Source organism: Cavia porcellus, unplaced genomic scaffold (genome assembly GCF_034190915.1).
Source record: "Cavia porcellus strain 051 isolate PalLab524CR breed Dunkin Hartley unplaced genomic scaffold, mCavPor4.1 scaffold_21, whole genome shotgun sequence".
Taxonomy (NCBI): domain Eukaryota; kingdom Metazoa; phylum Chordata; class Mammalia; order Rodentia; family Caviidae; genus Cavia; species Cavia porcellus.
The window spans coordinates 63,646,516-63,663,695 of NW_026947504.1; the positions used below are offsets into that span (position 1 = coordinate 63,646,516).

The window sequence follows — 17,180 nt, forward strand, 5'->3', positions numbered from 1 at the left end:
AGAAATTAAAATCATTTACTCAATTTTTTATTTTTATACTTCTATATGTATAAATATTTGTGCATGCATTTGTGATTGAAATTATAGTATTTATGCCAGTTGTCAGTGATACTATTTGAGGGAATCTAAAATAAAAAATAAAATCAATACTTTGGGTAAGAATATGCACTCTGAACTTACAGTCTGGATTTGTGTCTGGTTTTGCTATTTATTATCTGTGTGATGTTGAGTATGTTGTTTTACTTACCTGAAATTCAGGTTCTGCATTTGGTCTACTTAACTATGTGGCATTAATGAAGGTAGTATGTAAAAATGAATATGCAAATTGTAATTCTCTATACATATTTATTCCATTGCAGTGAGGTTGTATTTTGATGCCATCAGTGTGTTGAGCAAATATACTTGAAAGTTTGTTTTGGTTGCAAATGATGTGTGTGTACTCAATTTGGAATGAAGGAATATGGTTTTTTTGTGCATGTATGTGTATATAACTCAGAAATTTGGTTATTCTCTCTGATAGAAACTGGTTACTTGGTTAAAATGTTTTGCTGATAAGGTCAGTTTTGTGTGACCTTATCAGCAAAACATTTTAACATTTGGCATGTGCCATTTATACCAAGTTTTATAGGCAGATGCTATCCTTTTAATCATAAATATGTAAAATGCTTATAATAGTATTTGGTATATAACCTATCCTTAATGAAACAGACTAAAGGAAAATCAAGTAGCAGACCTACCTCCTGATAATTTATTGGTAATGTTAGCTATCACTTTATACATAGGTCTTGTTTTTGACAAGCTACCTATTTGTATTCTTTTAGTAGCCATATTCTTAATGAGGATATTAAAAAGTATATTTCAAAACAAATTATCACAGATTAATGCTTGTTGTGATTTTCTAAAATAGCAAGATCTTATATTTCTTTGTTTGTAGCGATACAAACTTGGAGTCCGATTGTATTACCGAGTGATGGAATCCATGCTTAAATCAGTAAGTTAAAAATAACATAATAAAAAAATTAAATCCTGACATACGTAACGTTTCATTTAAACTGTTTTTGAAATTATCTGTTTTAGGAAGAAGAACGATTATCCATTCAAAATTTTAGGTAAATATTTTAGCTTTACTAAAATATTTCTTTTCTTTTTATAAAAATAAGTATTTAAAATCATTCTTTTTTTTCCTTTAGCAAGCTCCTGAATGACAACATTTTTCATATGTCTTTATTGGCCTGTGCTCTTGAAGTTGTAATGGCTACATATAGCAGTAAGTCAAATTTTAGTAAATAGACATTTTAGTTCAATTTAAAGGTTTTTTTTTTGTTTTTTGTCTTTTTCCTTTTTATCGGTACCGGGGATCGAACTCACGACTTGCCTGCTTGCAAGACCGGTGCCTATGCCGCTGAGCTAAATCCCCAGCCCCCAATTTAAAGTTTTAAAGAAACCTCAGGTGTGTTGTGTTTTTCGGAAGGGTGTTTTAGGGAGAAAAAAGGTATACTTTAGATCATCATATTGTGAAGACTCTGACTGCCATAAACGATTTGACTGGCTTATTTTATGGTCATTTCAGGTCACCTTGGGGGTGATACTTCATCAGGCTCCTGTTTTAAACTTACTGAGTCTAGGAACTCTTTTCAGAGACCTGTAAGACTGTTAAGTGCAAAGTGGTATTAAAGGGCAGCTAGTGGGTACTCTTATGGACATGAGACTAAAGATTAGAGCTGCAATTCTCCAAAGTTTAACACTTTTTAAGCCAATTACAAAAATTTAGTAATTTAGTGCTAACCAGAACAAAGGTCATTAAGTGGTTTTTTTTTTTTTGTCTTTTTCCTTTTTATCAGTACCGGGGATCAAACCCACGACTGCCTGCTTGCAAGGCAGGTACTTATGCCACTGAGCTAAATCCCCAGCTCTCTCATTAAAAGTTTTTTAAACATATAATTTAAGTATATATTATTTTACATAATTTTTAAAATATTTAAAATATAATTTTAAGTATTTTGCAAATGTTTTTTTAAAAGTTTTGCTTATAGAAAGTTACCTAAGAACACAAATACATAACAAAAGATAATATAGAAAACTGAATACTCATTAACAAGCACATTCTAAAGAGAAACGCTTTTGTTACTAAAGAAATTAGCAACATCTTCACACATATTAGACTGTCTTGAAGGATTAGTGAGTGTTAAAATAGATATGGTAAGGAACTACTGATAGCATATAAACTTGTCCCTAATATAAGTTTAGGATATTTAAACCCTTCAAAAGTTCTGTATAAATGTTTCTTCTAAGGAAAACATAGCATATAGTCAAAATTTGGAAGCCTATGTTTTGGGAGACTAAAGACTCCAAAAAAAAATTCTGCTCTAAATAAAAGTAATTTAATCTTTCTACAGTATTTAAGACCTTCCAAATAAAAATACTTAGTTAAGTCTTAACATTTCATATCTATACATTTTTTCTTTCATTTTTAGGAAGTACATCTCAGAATCTTGATTCTGGAACAGATTTATCCTTCCCATGGATTCTGAATGTACTTAATTTAAAAGCCTTTGATTTTTACAAAGTGATTGAGAGTTTTATCAAAGCAGAAGCCAACTTGACAAGAGAAATGATAAAACATTTAGAAAGATGTGAACATCGAATCATGGAATCCCTTGCATGGCTCTCAGTAAGTAACTAGCTAAAATAAAGATACTCATATGCATATGGCTAATAAATTATCTGTTAGAAGTATATCTTAACATCTACCTTGAGATAAATATAAAATCTAGTAAATAATGTTATTTAAATATATAACATTATTCAAGCCCAAGAAACAAGTGAGTATTAAAATAGTTTTGAGTTCCTCAGATCTTCTAGTATGGTGATTTACTTAGGAATACCTAAGAAAACATGGCACTTTAAGATAAAGCTCAAATATTTAAAGTATTTAAGTAATTTTTTTGAAGTATAAATGTTATTAACTATTAATAATTTAAATATCTGTTCTTAAATTTTAACAAATTTAAAATTTTGAGATTATGCCATTTAGATAATTCAAAAGTATATTTTTTCTTGTTCAACTTAATAGGATTCATTTTTATCCCATCATTGCAAAATGTACACTATTGTTCAGTTTTTAGTATTATTTAAAGGATTATCTAGGCACAAGTTGTATTTTTTAGGTATTCTATTTATAGCATACGAATTATTGATAAGGTTTTTGTTTTAATAAAAATGACTACATAGTAATTATAAAGTATTGATTTGATGTTCTGTTATGGTCTGCAAATCTGCAGACAGATTTGTGAATATTCACAACACTTTGTGAATATTCACATTTATAGATTAATGGTCAGTTTCTGTTGAAAATGTTGCACACTAAACAAGTTTAGTTTCGGTGCCCACCTGACAGTCAAAATTTTTTTTTTTTTTTTTTTTTTTTTGTCTTTTTCATTTTTATCGGTACCGGGGATCGAACTCACGACCGCCTGCTTGCAAGGCAGGTGCTTATGCCGCTGAGCTAAATCCCCAGCCCCTGACACTCAAAATTTTTAAGTTTTGGCACATTTGAGCATTCAAATTAGAATGCTTGACCACTAAAGTCTATGCAAATATTCAAAATTTGAAACATTTTTTATCACAAACATTCCAAATAAGAAATATTAGATATCTTTTAATTTATGCTAGTTTATATAAAAGGCAATAGAAGTTAAGACTTGTTATATTAGAAGTATGTAACTTTAACTTTTGATGTTTTACATATTCAGTGGCTAAATGATGATCCATTTCATACAGTTTGCTCATATTGTCATACAGACAGTACATAGAGAGAAGTACAGAAAATTGTTAGAAAAATGTTATGCTGCTGTTATTGAATTTGGTAACTATAGGAATTCCACTTGATAAAAAGAGTGATTAGAAAACAAATTTTTGGAACCTTGTAGATTAAAAGTATTAAAACTAAATAGATAATTTTTTTTTTTTTTTTTTTTTTTTTTTTTTTTTTTGGTACTGTGTGCTTGCAAGGCAGGTGCTTAGGCCGCTGGGCTAAATCCCAAGCCCCGATAAATAAAATTTTTAAAAAGTGCTTTTTGGAGACTTGTATGTCTTTTCTAGAAATTGAAATCAGAACATTACTATATCATCTGAAAGGAATGAGTCTTACTTCTTTTAAGTAATTTTAATTCTGTAAGCACACATTCATTAAATGTCTGCTGTGTACCTTGTATTGACTAGACATTGGGAGGATACAAAAAACACAAAGGCTCTGTAAATTGTAGAGCAAGTAATAGAAATTTCTTCAAAAATTGCTTGTACTCAGGCCTGCTTAGCTCAATTATGGCATTGAAGGACTTTAAGTATTATTTCTTTTTCTCTTTTTATCGGTACCAGGGATCCAACTCACGACCTGCTTGCAAGGCAGGTGCTTATGCCACTGAGCTAAATCCCCAGGTCCTAAGTATTATTTCTTTACTTTTGAGAATTTTTGGACAACAATGACATGCCTAAAGTTTGAGAAAGAATATAATTTAGGATGATACAAAAGTCAAGGACCGGTGAATTTAAATCCTAAATGTGTTATCTCTAAGAAATGAAACAGCATAGGACTTTTGTCTAGTCATGTATTGTCAGTGTTTGAACTTTGTTACCTTTTTTTTTTTTTGTACCATGGATTAAACTCAATCTTGCGCTTGCCAGACAGGTGCTTATGTCACTGAGCTAAATCCCCAGCCCTATATTACTTTTTAATAATATAAAACCTAGGGTAGTTTTGAGAAACTTTGTAAAGTTAAATCATGTCCCACAAACAGGACACTGTATTCTTGCTGTGAGGATAAGTGGCATCATAGAGAAGGGATATGGCAGATATATTTGAACTTCCAGAGACCTCATTTTATTTGAAGCGTAATGTATGTACAGAAAAGTGTATATTTCAAGTGACAATGCGATGACTTTTTCACAAATTGAGCACATCCATGTAACCAATGTCCAAATGAAGACGAATAGCAAGCTGGGGACATAGCTCAGCAGCACAGCACCTGCCTGGCAAGTGTAAGGTTGTGAGAGTTTGATTTCCAGTACTAAAAAAAAAAAAAAAAATTCAGTAGTAAGTCGTAGTCTTTTGATTCTGTATCACAGTAAGAATTGCTGATTAATTCTGTAAGTTAGTGAGAACGTATTCTCGCAGTGTTATTGACTAAGGGAAACATCATGTGAGGTACTGTGTACTTCCTGCCTCCAGTGCTGGAGATTGATGCAGATTTAAACCCAGGGTCTCTCACATACTAGGCAAATGCTCTATTACTGAGCTGCTGTCCTCCTTCCTACCCTAATAATTTAACCAAAGAGAGAACATCACTGTATTTTTAATGATCCTGCAGGGAAATGAGTTCATCTTTGCTTGACGGTCTTGAGAAATAAATCAAGACACAAAGAGCACACTTCTGTTTCTTTTCAACCCACGGAAATTAGTAGGCAATAAATAAGAATACAGTGCTGGGAATTCTATCAGAAAACCTACTAAAATCTCATTCCCTGAGTGTTTTGAAGGTTGGAAATGATTTAGAATGCATCATACTGAAGCATTAGGTTATGTGACTTCCAGCTATCTTGATAAATCTGTTAAATTCATAATGCTAGTAGGTGATGAGATCTTAGTTTCACTGTTTTCTAAATTTACCAAATTTTTCTTCAGTGAACCAAATTATATGGGGTGTATAATGGTCTCTCTTTCCTAGACTTGTGTAGGTTCTTACTGTTGATTCCCCATCTGTTACTAAGGCCTCTTCTCTCACAGCAGTCAAATCTTAGAATGCAGATCTTGTTGTGCTAACTCCCCAGATAAAAACTTGCTGTGGGTATCACATTCATCTGGTGGTGATGGAAGAATGAATGCATGATGCCACGCCAAAAGAAAAACTCCCTAGACAGTCTGTAAAGAGTAGAGAAAACAGCAGCTTGCAGCTACTGAAAAGGAAGAACAGCAAGACTCTGCTTCAGAAGGGAAGGAAGGACGCTGTGAGCTTGCAGGGCAGGAGAGCTGTAGCATGGGGCTGAGTGCTGCATGTGTGGGGAAAGACCAGCGTGTGAGGAGAGGATGCCAGGGAGATAACTGTGGGCTTGTTGACCAGGGAGGTTAGCAAACTGAAGCTGGAGAAACCTTGAGCCCTGAAAAAGGTAGGAAAATGTTGCAAGGGAGAGAGCCAGAGAAAGGGAGCTCAAACTGTGTTGACCATGTCTGTCTGAAGCCTGAATCACTGCTGTAACAGAGCTGACAGGACTCAAAGCTCTGGACTGTGACTGGAGTTTCTGCCCAATGAATTGTGTGTACAGTTCAAGTTTAGAAAGATAGTTGCTTGTGAAACAACTAAACAAAAACCCTGAAGCTCATCTGAGAAAAAAGCATCCATGATCTGCACAATATAACACAGCATCAAGGATATAATTCTGAAATTACCCAAATGCAAAGAAAGCCAGAGGAACCAAGTGCATGATTTTAGAATGGAGAGCTCTAGGTCAACTATTTTTGCCTCAAAGACTTTAAGAAGCTTTGTCTCTTCTTTTATCTTATGTCACCAGTTCAAAGTATAAACTGATTCCCTAGGGGTGCCTGAAACTGCTCCACGGAATCTGCAATATAAAACCATTTTCATGTTACTATTAAGATATCATTTACATTTCTGTAGTCTGTTGTCATTTAAAGTGATAGTGTAAAACTGTTGACACCTTTCCACGGTTTAAGGTAGTGTGGTACTAAACTGTAGTCATATTCTTCACCACGGCACTCTCCTGTAAGACATTCAGTCTGATGAAATTGAAATGTATGTAAAGCTGCATAGCAAAGTTGATAGTTGTTTTTGAGGAAAAGCATTTGTATTATTGGTGGAGTTGTAAACTGAACTAGTCACTGTTTTCAACACATTATTTACTTGTAAGACTGATGAGCAGAGTTGTTTATTCAGGCTTAAGTATTTTGCAGAAATTTTCTTGATAATAGACAAATACCATGTTACTTCAGGGAAAACATAACTGACAGTGAAGTTTGCCAAAGTGTTTTCTAGTGAAAATTAGAATCCAAGAAAACCTGTGTCTACCACTATACAGTTGGCACCTTTCCAACTCTTCAAAGACTTGCTCTGGTGAAATAAGCGATAATCTCAGTAATGTGCTTGGTTTTGTTCTATAAAGAGATTTGTCAACATTTGGAGGTTCTACATAATTCAGTGAACCAGAATTTTCAAATGCCTAATATGTCATGTAAAATCATGGATGAGTGAGAGATTCATTAAAAGTTCGAGACCGACCAGTGAACTTTAAGTACTGATGAAATTTGTTAGAATATGAAATTTATTTGTTCATTGATTCTGATCCGCCACTGCAGTTAATCTTTAAGAAACAGTCATTTGTTGAGTTTTGATGGAGTTTCAAAGAAGGTAAGCACATTTTTGCAAAACACTATTGAAATACTCTTCTTTTTTTCTAGCTGAGGCCAGGTTTGCTTGTTTTGTATACCTCAGCGAAAAAACATTGCAACAAAGAAATATAAAACTGCATATGAAAGTCAAGTCTCTTACTAAGCCAGATATTAGTAAGACTAAAAGTGCCATTGTTTCTAATATTTTGTGATTTAAAGAATGTTTGAAGAATCTCTAACGAATGGTTGAAAATAATTCAAATATTCTTTTTGGCTTTAATTAAATTTTGATTAAAGTTTGAGTACTAATAGATAATGATAAATGTAACTCACATAAACAAAAGCTTTTTGGGTCCTCGAAGGGGGGATTTCTAGGGCTCATACTCATGACCTTGCACTTGCCAGGCAGATGCTGAGTCCTCTGTAATTTTAAGATTGTATAAAGGTTGTAAATCCAAAAAGTTTGAGAATGCCCTGCCTATTTACTTCTCCATCCAGACTTGTCTGTTTAATCACTCACACAACATATTTGTTACTGCTAGTCCTAGAATTTTGAAATGCTTTTTGCACCTCTTCACGGAACACATTGTAATATCTATATCCACTTTGCCTTTTTTCACCATCCTAGTGTATGAGCATTATTCCCTCCTTTACCTTCTAGTCATTTATAAACGTGATATCTTATTATGTGTGTGTATCTCATGTTGGGTGAATTAGCGTATGCAAAGCACTTAAGGCAGTATGTGGGACTGTATTGTCAGTTTTGGCAGTTAATTACATAAATGTGAGTAAGGGACAAAGAAGGGTCAACTTATTGTGACACCCAGGTTTCTCACTTACATAACTAAGAGAGTTGTAATACCATTCCTTTAAATGAGGTACTTAGTATTAGTTAAGAGTCTCTTGGGAGAGTAACTTTCTTTTGACAGGATTTGAAGTAACTATAGGTCATTCAAATAGAGGTACCATATAGTTTTTTAATATGTATGTTGAGGTTAAGAAAGAAAGCTGGGCTAGGAATATGGATTTAAGAGCTTCCACACACATGTAATAAACAAATTGCAATTCTTTACTGATAGTTTACTTTGTGCCAGCCAGTTCGGTGAGTAGTTCTTACAATGTTGTTGAACTTTCATCATAATAATCCATGAGGTAGTGACATCCTAGATGGGAAAATGAACACCTTGAGTTTAATAATTTGCCTGAAACTACACAGCTGAGTGACAGAGTTATGATTTGAACCCAGGTCTGTATGGCTTAAAATTCTTAATCCCTATGAGCCCTGAAGTCTTCAGTGAGGTCACTAAAGTAGCAAATGTAACATGGGAAGAAGAAGACTGAAGGAACTCGAGAAGCTCTGGCATTTAAAGAATGCACAGAAAACATTCTTCCTCTTACAGAAGAAATTCAAGTAGAACAGCCAGAGAGATTGGAGGGAGAGGTGGTGTCATGACGAAAGGGCATTATGAAGTCGGGGGGTACCTGGTGTTTCAGTAACCAGGAGGTTTTAGAACAAGGGTCCAGCAGTCCCAAGGACTGTTCAGGGCAGTGGCAGGAGGAGAGAGTGTGACTGACGGGTGGAGAAGTGCAGACAGGAACTGCAGGCGGCTTGTTCCAGAGCTTTGCCTGTGAAGGGAACTACAGATACAGCAGAAGAGAGGATAGGGTTTGGAAAACAGGAGGTGGAAAGATTTTTGTTTTTGTTTTAAATAGAAGAAATGGGTACAATTTTGTTGGAAGAGAGCCATTAGGAGTGTTCTTTATTCCTGAGAAGCAATGTAGTGGCTTAAGACAACCATCTTATTTTGCTCATGATTTTGTGTTGGGAATTTGGAAAGAAGTTGACCGGTCAGTATATCTCTGACCACATGATAGAAACAGACATCTAAGGCTGGAGGATTCACTCCAAGGTGCATCTTTTTCCCGAGCCTGGCAGCTTTCCGCTTCTCTGTGCACATTTCCTCTCACTCCTGTCCTCTGTCTTCCTTTCCCAGGTCCATGCTGCATAATATCGTCTTGGTCTTCTCCTATAAGAAGCTGTTTCTTGTAATATTTTGACTTTAAGATAGTCACAGTCCTTATACAATACCAGGCTTCCAGAAGGCTTCTAGAAGTTCTGTTGGTGGAAGCTGGCTTCATTTGGTCAAAGCGGTTCCTCGGTGGCCTGCCCAGACCGGGAGGCTGTGAAAAGGCTTGCTTGTTCCGGTTCAGAAGGGCACGTGGGCTGGGAATCCTGCTGGCACAGGAGAAACAGTGAGGGCAGTTGTAAGGAAGGTAGTGTGTGGGTGGCGTGGCAAGGCATTGAGGAGGTTGCCACTTAATGACTTTTAAATAGCTTTTTATTTATTTGCTGAGAGTGGGTCGGTGGAGATGGGTTGGGCAGTGCAAAGTGATACAGTTAAAAGTTTTAGGAGTGTGTATGTGATTTGAAATTGTTGCTTTAAAGACTAATAGAGCAATCAGACTTGTGACAGGGGACTGCACCACAGCTTTAAAGGCAGTTTTGAGGGTAGAAACCATTTGTAGTACTGCCAGAGTGTGGCAGTGTTTGTCCCCCAGCATCACCTAGTAGCCAGGTGTGGGATCAGAAAAGATGGATTGAACGAGGCGTTGGAGGATGGCTAGGCAGGTGCACCAGAATGATAATGAGGCAGGGAAGCTGAAGATTTTAGTCACAGAATAATTAGAATGTTATGGTTTACTCTTCAGCAGAGGATATGAAGAGTCTGATCAAGTGTAGGTTTTAAGAAACAGAAACTTCAGGGGCTGGGGGTTTAGCTCAGCGGCATAAGCGCCTGCCTTGCAAGCAGGCAGTTGTGAGTTTGCTCCCCGGTACTGATAAAAAGGAGAAAGACAAAAAAAAAAAAAGAGAAACAGAAACTTCTAATGAAATTTAATGGATGCAGCAAAGCGATGATGAGGATGTAAAGGTAAGAGATTTTAGAGTCAGCCATTTCAAATTAATGTTCCAGAGAGAGATAGAGTGTTTCTGGGCATGCGACTGTGTTCAAAGAAATGAGCTTGGGAGTGTGTGACTGAACTGGAATGGACTAGGAGACTGTTGGGGACGAGAAGGTCAAGGAACCAAGAAGCTGTGAGAGGGTCCGTGCCCTAGGCCTGCGGAGGAGGAGGAGTGTGGCCTTGCTGCCCAGTGCACAGAAGAGGCCCGGCGGCCAGCGCCTGGAGGGGTCCTGAAAACTAAAATTCCCTCTCACTTAAGAAACTCACGGTTCCTAATCCAGTGTTTCATGTACAGAATTTAGAAGAAAAAAATGAGAACTGTAATGATCTTGGGGGAATTTACCCTCCAGTCATCACGAAGTGAACCTCTGTGTCTCTGGAAAATGCCTAGTTCTTCATATTAGCGTTCTTTTCACAAACGTCAGCCTGATATTTTACCCCATTATTTTTTAAACTGCTTTGTGTCTGTATGCTTAAAATGGGGTTTTCTTGCGTCTTGCACTTAATACAGTCTGACAGTCTCTGCCTTTGAATTGAGATGTCTAGAAATTTTAAATTTAATGTGATTATTGATATGATTGACCTTAAGTTTTCCATCTTAGTTTTCTTTTTTTATTCCATGTTCCTATTTTCTGTCGTCTTTGGCATTGAATGCTTTAATTTCATTTTATCTTCTTAAGACACTTGTCATACTTCTTTGTTTTGTTTTCTTTTGTAATTGATGGTTTTATGATTTATAGCATGTATCTTTAACTTCTCAATTTATCTCTAAGTAGTATTATACCACTTAACATACTATGAGAACCAGGTTTTGTGGCACACACTTATATTCCTAGCCCCTCTTGGGCTACAATAGGGGGATTGCTTGAACCGAGTGTTCAGAAGCCCATCTCTTCAAACACAAACGGTCAGCACAGCGTACAAGCTCCTTCATTCCCCTGCCCTTCTGGGCTGTTGCCGTGCATACTACCTCAGCATAAGCTGCAGACCCCATAAGAACGTTAATATTACTTACACTTTACCATCAGTTATTTTTAAAGAGATTTAAAAATAAAGAAAATGAAAAGCACATGAGTATTTGTCCACCTCGTTACTTTCTAGTGTTCCGTATTCCTTGTGTAGATTCAGATGTACGTGTTTTCCTGCCTGCGGGAGTTTTTGTCGTCGTTTCTAACATTTCTTATGTACAGGTCTGTCGGTGAGAAATTCTTTCAACTTTTGTGTTCCTGGAAGAGTACCTCATTTATGAAACATACTTTGCTGAGTATAGAATTCTAGAGTGACAGGTTTTTTTCTTTTAGTGCTTTAAAAATGCTGCCCCGCTGTCTTCTAGTTCGCATGGTTTTTGAAGTCAGCCTTATGTTTCTTTCGCTATAGTCAGAGTCTGGCTACTTGTAAGATTTTCTTTTTGTCACTGACTAAGCAATTTGATTATGTGTCTCTGGTTAGCCTTCCTCATGTTCTTTTGTTTGTATTTCTTCTCGGATGTGTGGCCTTATACACTGCATACATTTGGGAATTTGGACCATATCTTGTTGACTTCATTATCCCTTTCTTAGATGATTCCAGTTCCATGTATGTTAGGTTGTGTGAAGTACTGATTCTCGGTTCTTTTCATTTGTAATTAAAAAATGTTTTGATAATCCAAATGGTTTTTCTCTGTATTTGATTTGGATAGTCTTGATTGAGATGTATTCGAGTTCATTTTTTTCTCTTCCAACAAGTCTGCTATTAGTTCTGCCTGCTATATAGATAGTACTTTCTCATTTCTAGAAATTAGAATTGAGTTTCTCATGTCTTTAATATGTTCGTGGATGTATAATGTATGATATAGGTATTAAAATTTTTTAACTTCCTTGTCTCCTAATTATAATGTTTATATCTGTATGAGGTCTGTTTCAGTTAGATAGTTCTCCTTTGAGTCTGTGTATGTGAGTGTGTGTGTGTGTTAGGGAGTTGCGGACTTGGAAACATTTTATTGGAGATTAAATACCATGAATTACACTTCAACGAGTCCTTACTAACTTCCTATTTTTTAATTATTTTTTTGAGGCAAAATTATATTATTTGCAGTTCTTTGCAAGCAGTCTGATCCTTCAAGGTTTTGTTTTTTCCTTTATAAATTTAAACAAACAATGATCTTTAATGTGCGGCTAATTTTTCCCCACTGTCCAATCAGTGCTCTTCTGAGTATTCTGCCTGATAATCATCCTCATGTACTACAAGGTTTTTATGTTTTGGTGAAAATCAGAACTTTTCCTGGCCATTTCCCTGGCCTGTAGCAGGGTTGATCCTGCTCCTTCCAGTGCTGCTTTCCATGGCTTTGAGTAGTTTCCTCTTGGGGATGTAACGATGGGTATCTCGCTAGTGATTCAAGAGTAACCCCCCATAAAAGTGATCTGCTTTGGCATCTTTAATTTCTCATCCTTTCTGCTTCCTGGGGACCACTGCGCTATTTCTTATTCCTGTGTGGGGACCTGCACACTCTCCAGGCAGGGAGCTCTGGTGAGTCTTGGGCTCACCCTGTGGTTTCCTTCTGTCATAGACCTTGTCTTGCGCAGCCTGTTGTTCAGAGCCTGAAACTTACTGTTTTGCTTATGTTACTGAGTTCTGTAGTTAAACTAATTTGGTGTCTGTTCCCTCATTAAAACTGGCAAGATTACTAAACTTAGGGCTTCATGATTTTTAAAGTATTTAAAAATATGAAATATATATGCACTTAAAGAATATTGAGGGTGTCATTTCTGTTCCTGTACCTAATGAATTGGGTCTTCTAAGGGTACTGTTTGAAGAAGTATTTACTGTATAGATAACAAAAAATCACAATAGAGTTTAATATTTAAATGTCAAATGTAGCTAATTAAATTGGATTCCATTATAACAGTTTTTTCTGTGGTTGCCAAATATTGGCAAGTTTCTTTATACAATTACTTAACTTTTGATTAACATACTTTCATATAAGAAAAAATTGAAAATATTTCTTACAAATATTTTTTCCAAATTTAAATGAGGGATTGTTGATACAGTTGTAATGATCAGCTGTTATTTTCTTGTGTTTCTGGAGCCCTACTTTGGTGACAAACTTATAAACACAGTTTTAAGCTTCTTTGGTATTCTTTTGAAATGCCAGACTTGACAGGAAGCTAACACAAAAGGGAGAAAAGCCTGTGGCTTTAAAAAAACCAGAAAGGATATCTGCTGCCTATTTGTATGCTGTATCATTAACCTCTGGTGCACTTTACACAAAGGTTTTAGTATTTACCATGAGACATTTTTTTTTTAAAGTTACATTTTACAGAGTACTATGTCTCAGGAAGGCAAATGAATTCTTAGATAATGATTAAATCCCTTTAATACTTTTTATAAACATTAGGTAAAGATGTGAAGCAGTGTGAGGGCATATTTACAGTTCAAATCACCTCATGAATTATTTAAAATAATCATTTATTTACTTTTTTCCAGCAAGGGGAAAAATGTTAATTGTGAAATATCTAATTTCTTCTAACAGCGTAGCTAAGCCATTGACCTTCCTTATGTGATCAGTCCTAAACACTATGCCTTTAATTTCCATAGCTAGGAGCTTCTCAAGTGACTTAGGAGGTTTGGTTTCATTATTCAAAACTGAAATTACTTCATTTTGCCTAAAATACAACTTCACTTCCTAGTATCTATATTTTTTTCATTACTTTTCAAGTTTTCTAGACTTGAATAGCAAGCATTCTTTCCTCTTTCTCTGTATTTGATGTGAGGTTCTATGATTTTTTAAAAAATACTTTGCTATATTGCTCAGATTTGTTTCATTATTATTTTTAAAAATCAGTTTTCATGTACAATTCCCTAGATGCAATCATCAACCAACATTAAAGCTTTGCAGTGAGTTCAGAAATGTGCAATGGTAGAGCGGTATTAAAGTAGTCTTAAAGGTTATATTACAGTTTTTTACCACGTTAAAAACAAAAAGTAGCTCTTTTGATAAAGGAAGTAGTCTTAGGGGATGTGGTTTATGTGCTAATTATTTAAAAAGGTGTATACGCACACTTGCATACATTTTTGAGGAAAACATTGAAATAGAGTCTATACTTCCTTTTTTTTTAACGGAGCACAAGCACAATATACGTCTTCTCCTGTGTTAACTGCTTATGTAAACTCAGATTTTTGATCCAGAGCTGTGTATAGTTTGAAACATAATCTTATTCGTATCTAAATCTTTGCTTAAGTGATTTCTGGTACTCGAACTCAAAATCTATATATATCTACTCCCTTCTTTAATCTTTAAAATACACCTAATACACACGAAACATTGCCAGAATTCACTGTGGAAAAGTATTTGTGACTTGTCAGTTCCTGTTGTTCTTCCTCACGGCAGCATCCACACCATGCATGTTACATGTTCTTTGTTCATGAATTTGCCCAATGAATTTTTTTAGAGAAATTCAGAGATGTCAGCAGCAACAACACAAGCAAAATCCAGCAACTCAGGAGTCTCCTTTAGGTAGCTCATAGAAACTTGGTTTAGGAGGCATTCCTTAGAAATAGCTCATCCCTCACTTTGGAATCTTTCCTGATCATCATGTAGCATCAAAATAATTCCTATTTATGCATCTGACATTGATCTTCAAGCTTAGCATGCATCAGAATCATCTGGGAGGCTCATACAAACACGGATTACAAATTACCACGTGCAGCCCCACAGTTTCTAGGGTAGGATCCAAGAATATGTGCTTCAAATGTTTCTAGTAGACACTGATGCTGCTGGTCTGGGCTGTACTCGAAGGAATAATAATAGGTAATGTTTCTGTATTTGTACAGGCTCCGTAAAAAATGCTTATACATGTTAGTTTCTTTACTTCTTAAAACTTTGTGAAGTACAAATGCTTTCATTATTGCCCTTTCACAGATAAAGAAACTGAGGCATAGAGAAACTAACAAACCTTCCTTTGTGCACAGAATTAGTTGGTGGCAGGGCAAGAACTTTAACGCAAGGGTTCCGGTTCCGGAGCCTTTTCTTACCCTCTGTGCTACCTCTTGGTGTATATCACTTTACGGGTAGGTAGGAGAGTTGTATTGTCACGTTTGTTTTTTTGGTTTTTCCCCCATGTGTTATCTGTGTTTGTGTCTGTGATTGTTGCTGTGCTGCAGTAGGAGCCTGGGCCTGGGGTCACCAGATCTTGTTTAATCTTCGCTGAGGGTAAACATTGCCTTACTTTATAGATAAACAAACCTGAGGTTCAGAGACATCATATAACTTGCTTTGGTTTGCTTCTGAGAAAGTTATGGATCATTTCCTTAACTTTTCTTGTTTATAAAATGGAGGTAGCTGGGCATGGTGGCTCACACCTGTAATGCCAGCACTCGGGAGGCTGAGGTGGGAGGATCTCGGTGAATTCCAGACCCGCCTGGGCTACAAAGTGAGCTCAAGGCCAGCGCGAACTGCAGAGTGAGACCCCGTCTCAAAATATAAAATAAAATAAAATAAATTAAATTAAATAAAATGGAGGTAATAGTATCTTGCAGAGTTCTTGTGAGCAGTAAGCACTTGCGAGAATGTAATCAGAAACATCACGCTTAATATTTCCATTTACTTCTTTCCCTTTTCTCTACTATGCATTGATTTCTTGAGAACATAGAACTAAGAACACATGTGAACTGTGTTGTATCTGTTTATCCTGGCTTACTGTATGTATAGAGAACTTTTTTCCTTTACCTCTTTATCCCCTATTCTCAAAATAGAAAATGTTCTGCATTGATAATGTAGATGCTGTTGGCTTTGGGTGTTACACTGCATTTGGCATTTGTAACATTGCTTTAGTTATGGTTCTTGTCAATGATTACCCCGGGGCAGTGTTAATTTGCTATTCAAATACAAACAAGAAGGGAGACTGCAGCTTAGAAGAACAGCTTCTGTACTTAACCTGTGGGAATGGAAATACAGAACACTTGCTAGATGATCCAATAGAGGGTCGCGATGTTTGAAAATCACCTGAATAAATTCTTAGAATTTTCAGTTTTAGACTTCCAGTCTTTCTTAACTGAAGTATGAGAATGAGCTGTGTAATTCTGGATATGTAAGAAAGAGGAAAAATATCTTAGGAGATATCTGTTCTAACTGGCAGAGTAGAAGCTGTGATTAGGTAAAATTTTACACTCACTCTAGTCCAGTTGTTCTTAAATTGTGAGTTCATTTATCCTCAATTGTTAAGTAGAACAATGTTCTGGTATTTTTCCTTTAAAAATATTTATAGAATGATTTTAAAACTAAATTGTTACAACCCGGTTATTTGTATTTGTTGCCCTTATATGTATAGTTATTATTAATTTGCCTATTGCTTTTTACGATTTTCTACTTTTGTCAGAAATGACTAAATATCAGAAGTATTTTTGGTGTTTTCCTGTAAGTGCTAGATTTAGAACATGACAAGGAAATGTGCAATAGGAAACAGCTGGGTTTGCTTCATACCCTTTGAAAACTTGTATTATTCTTGCTAGGTTTTAGTGGTTCTTATTTCATTAAAATATAACATAGAAGTTCTTTTTAAGATTTTTTTAATACTCATTAAGAATTACTCAAAGTATAGAAAGTCTTATCTTTTGAGTCTGTTTTCTTTGTAATAATCTTGTTTTCTTTATCACTATATATTTTAAGATAATTTATACTTTAAATATTACATACTTTTATATCACTAATTTATTGTTATGTTATCTAATATTGTATAATTTAAGTATTACATACTTTTAGACCATTAATTTAGTTGAATCCACATATTTAAACATGGTTCTCTGAAAAAACAAACAAACAAAAAAACAACTTCCAAAGTTAAGC

The 17,180-nt window shown here is 35.4% G+C and overlaps 1 protein-coding gene across 6 annotated transcripts in view; it reads left to right on the forward strand.

The window, feature by feature from the left end:
- The window catches only part of Rb1 (RB transcriptional corepressor 1), a 193,152-nt gene that overhangs the window by 123,597 nt on the left and 52,375 nt on the right, over nt 1-17,180 (forward strand). For all 6 annotated transcript variants that reach the window (XR_010041829.1, XM_063232783.1, XM_063232780.1 and 3 more), the window contains 4 exons: nt 935-991; nt 1,078-1,109; nt 1,191-1,267; nt 2,475-2,671. Coding sequence is in view for 5 of the 6 variants with exons in the window: in XM_063232783.1 (XP_063088853.1) it covers nt 935-991; nt 1,078-1,109; nt 1,191-1,267; nt 2,475-2,671 (363 nt within the window). In the remaining variant the exon portion in view is untranslated. The remainder of the gene's footprint in view (nt 1-934; nt 992-1,077; nt 1,110-1,190; nt 1,268-2,474; nt 2,672-17,180) is intronic.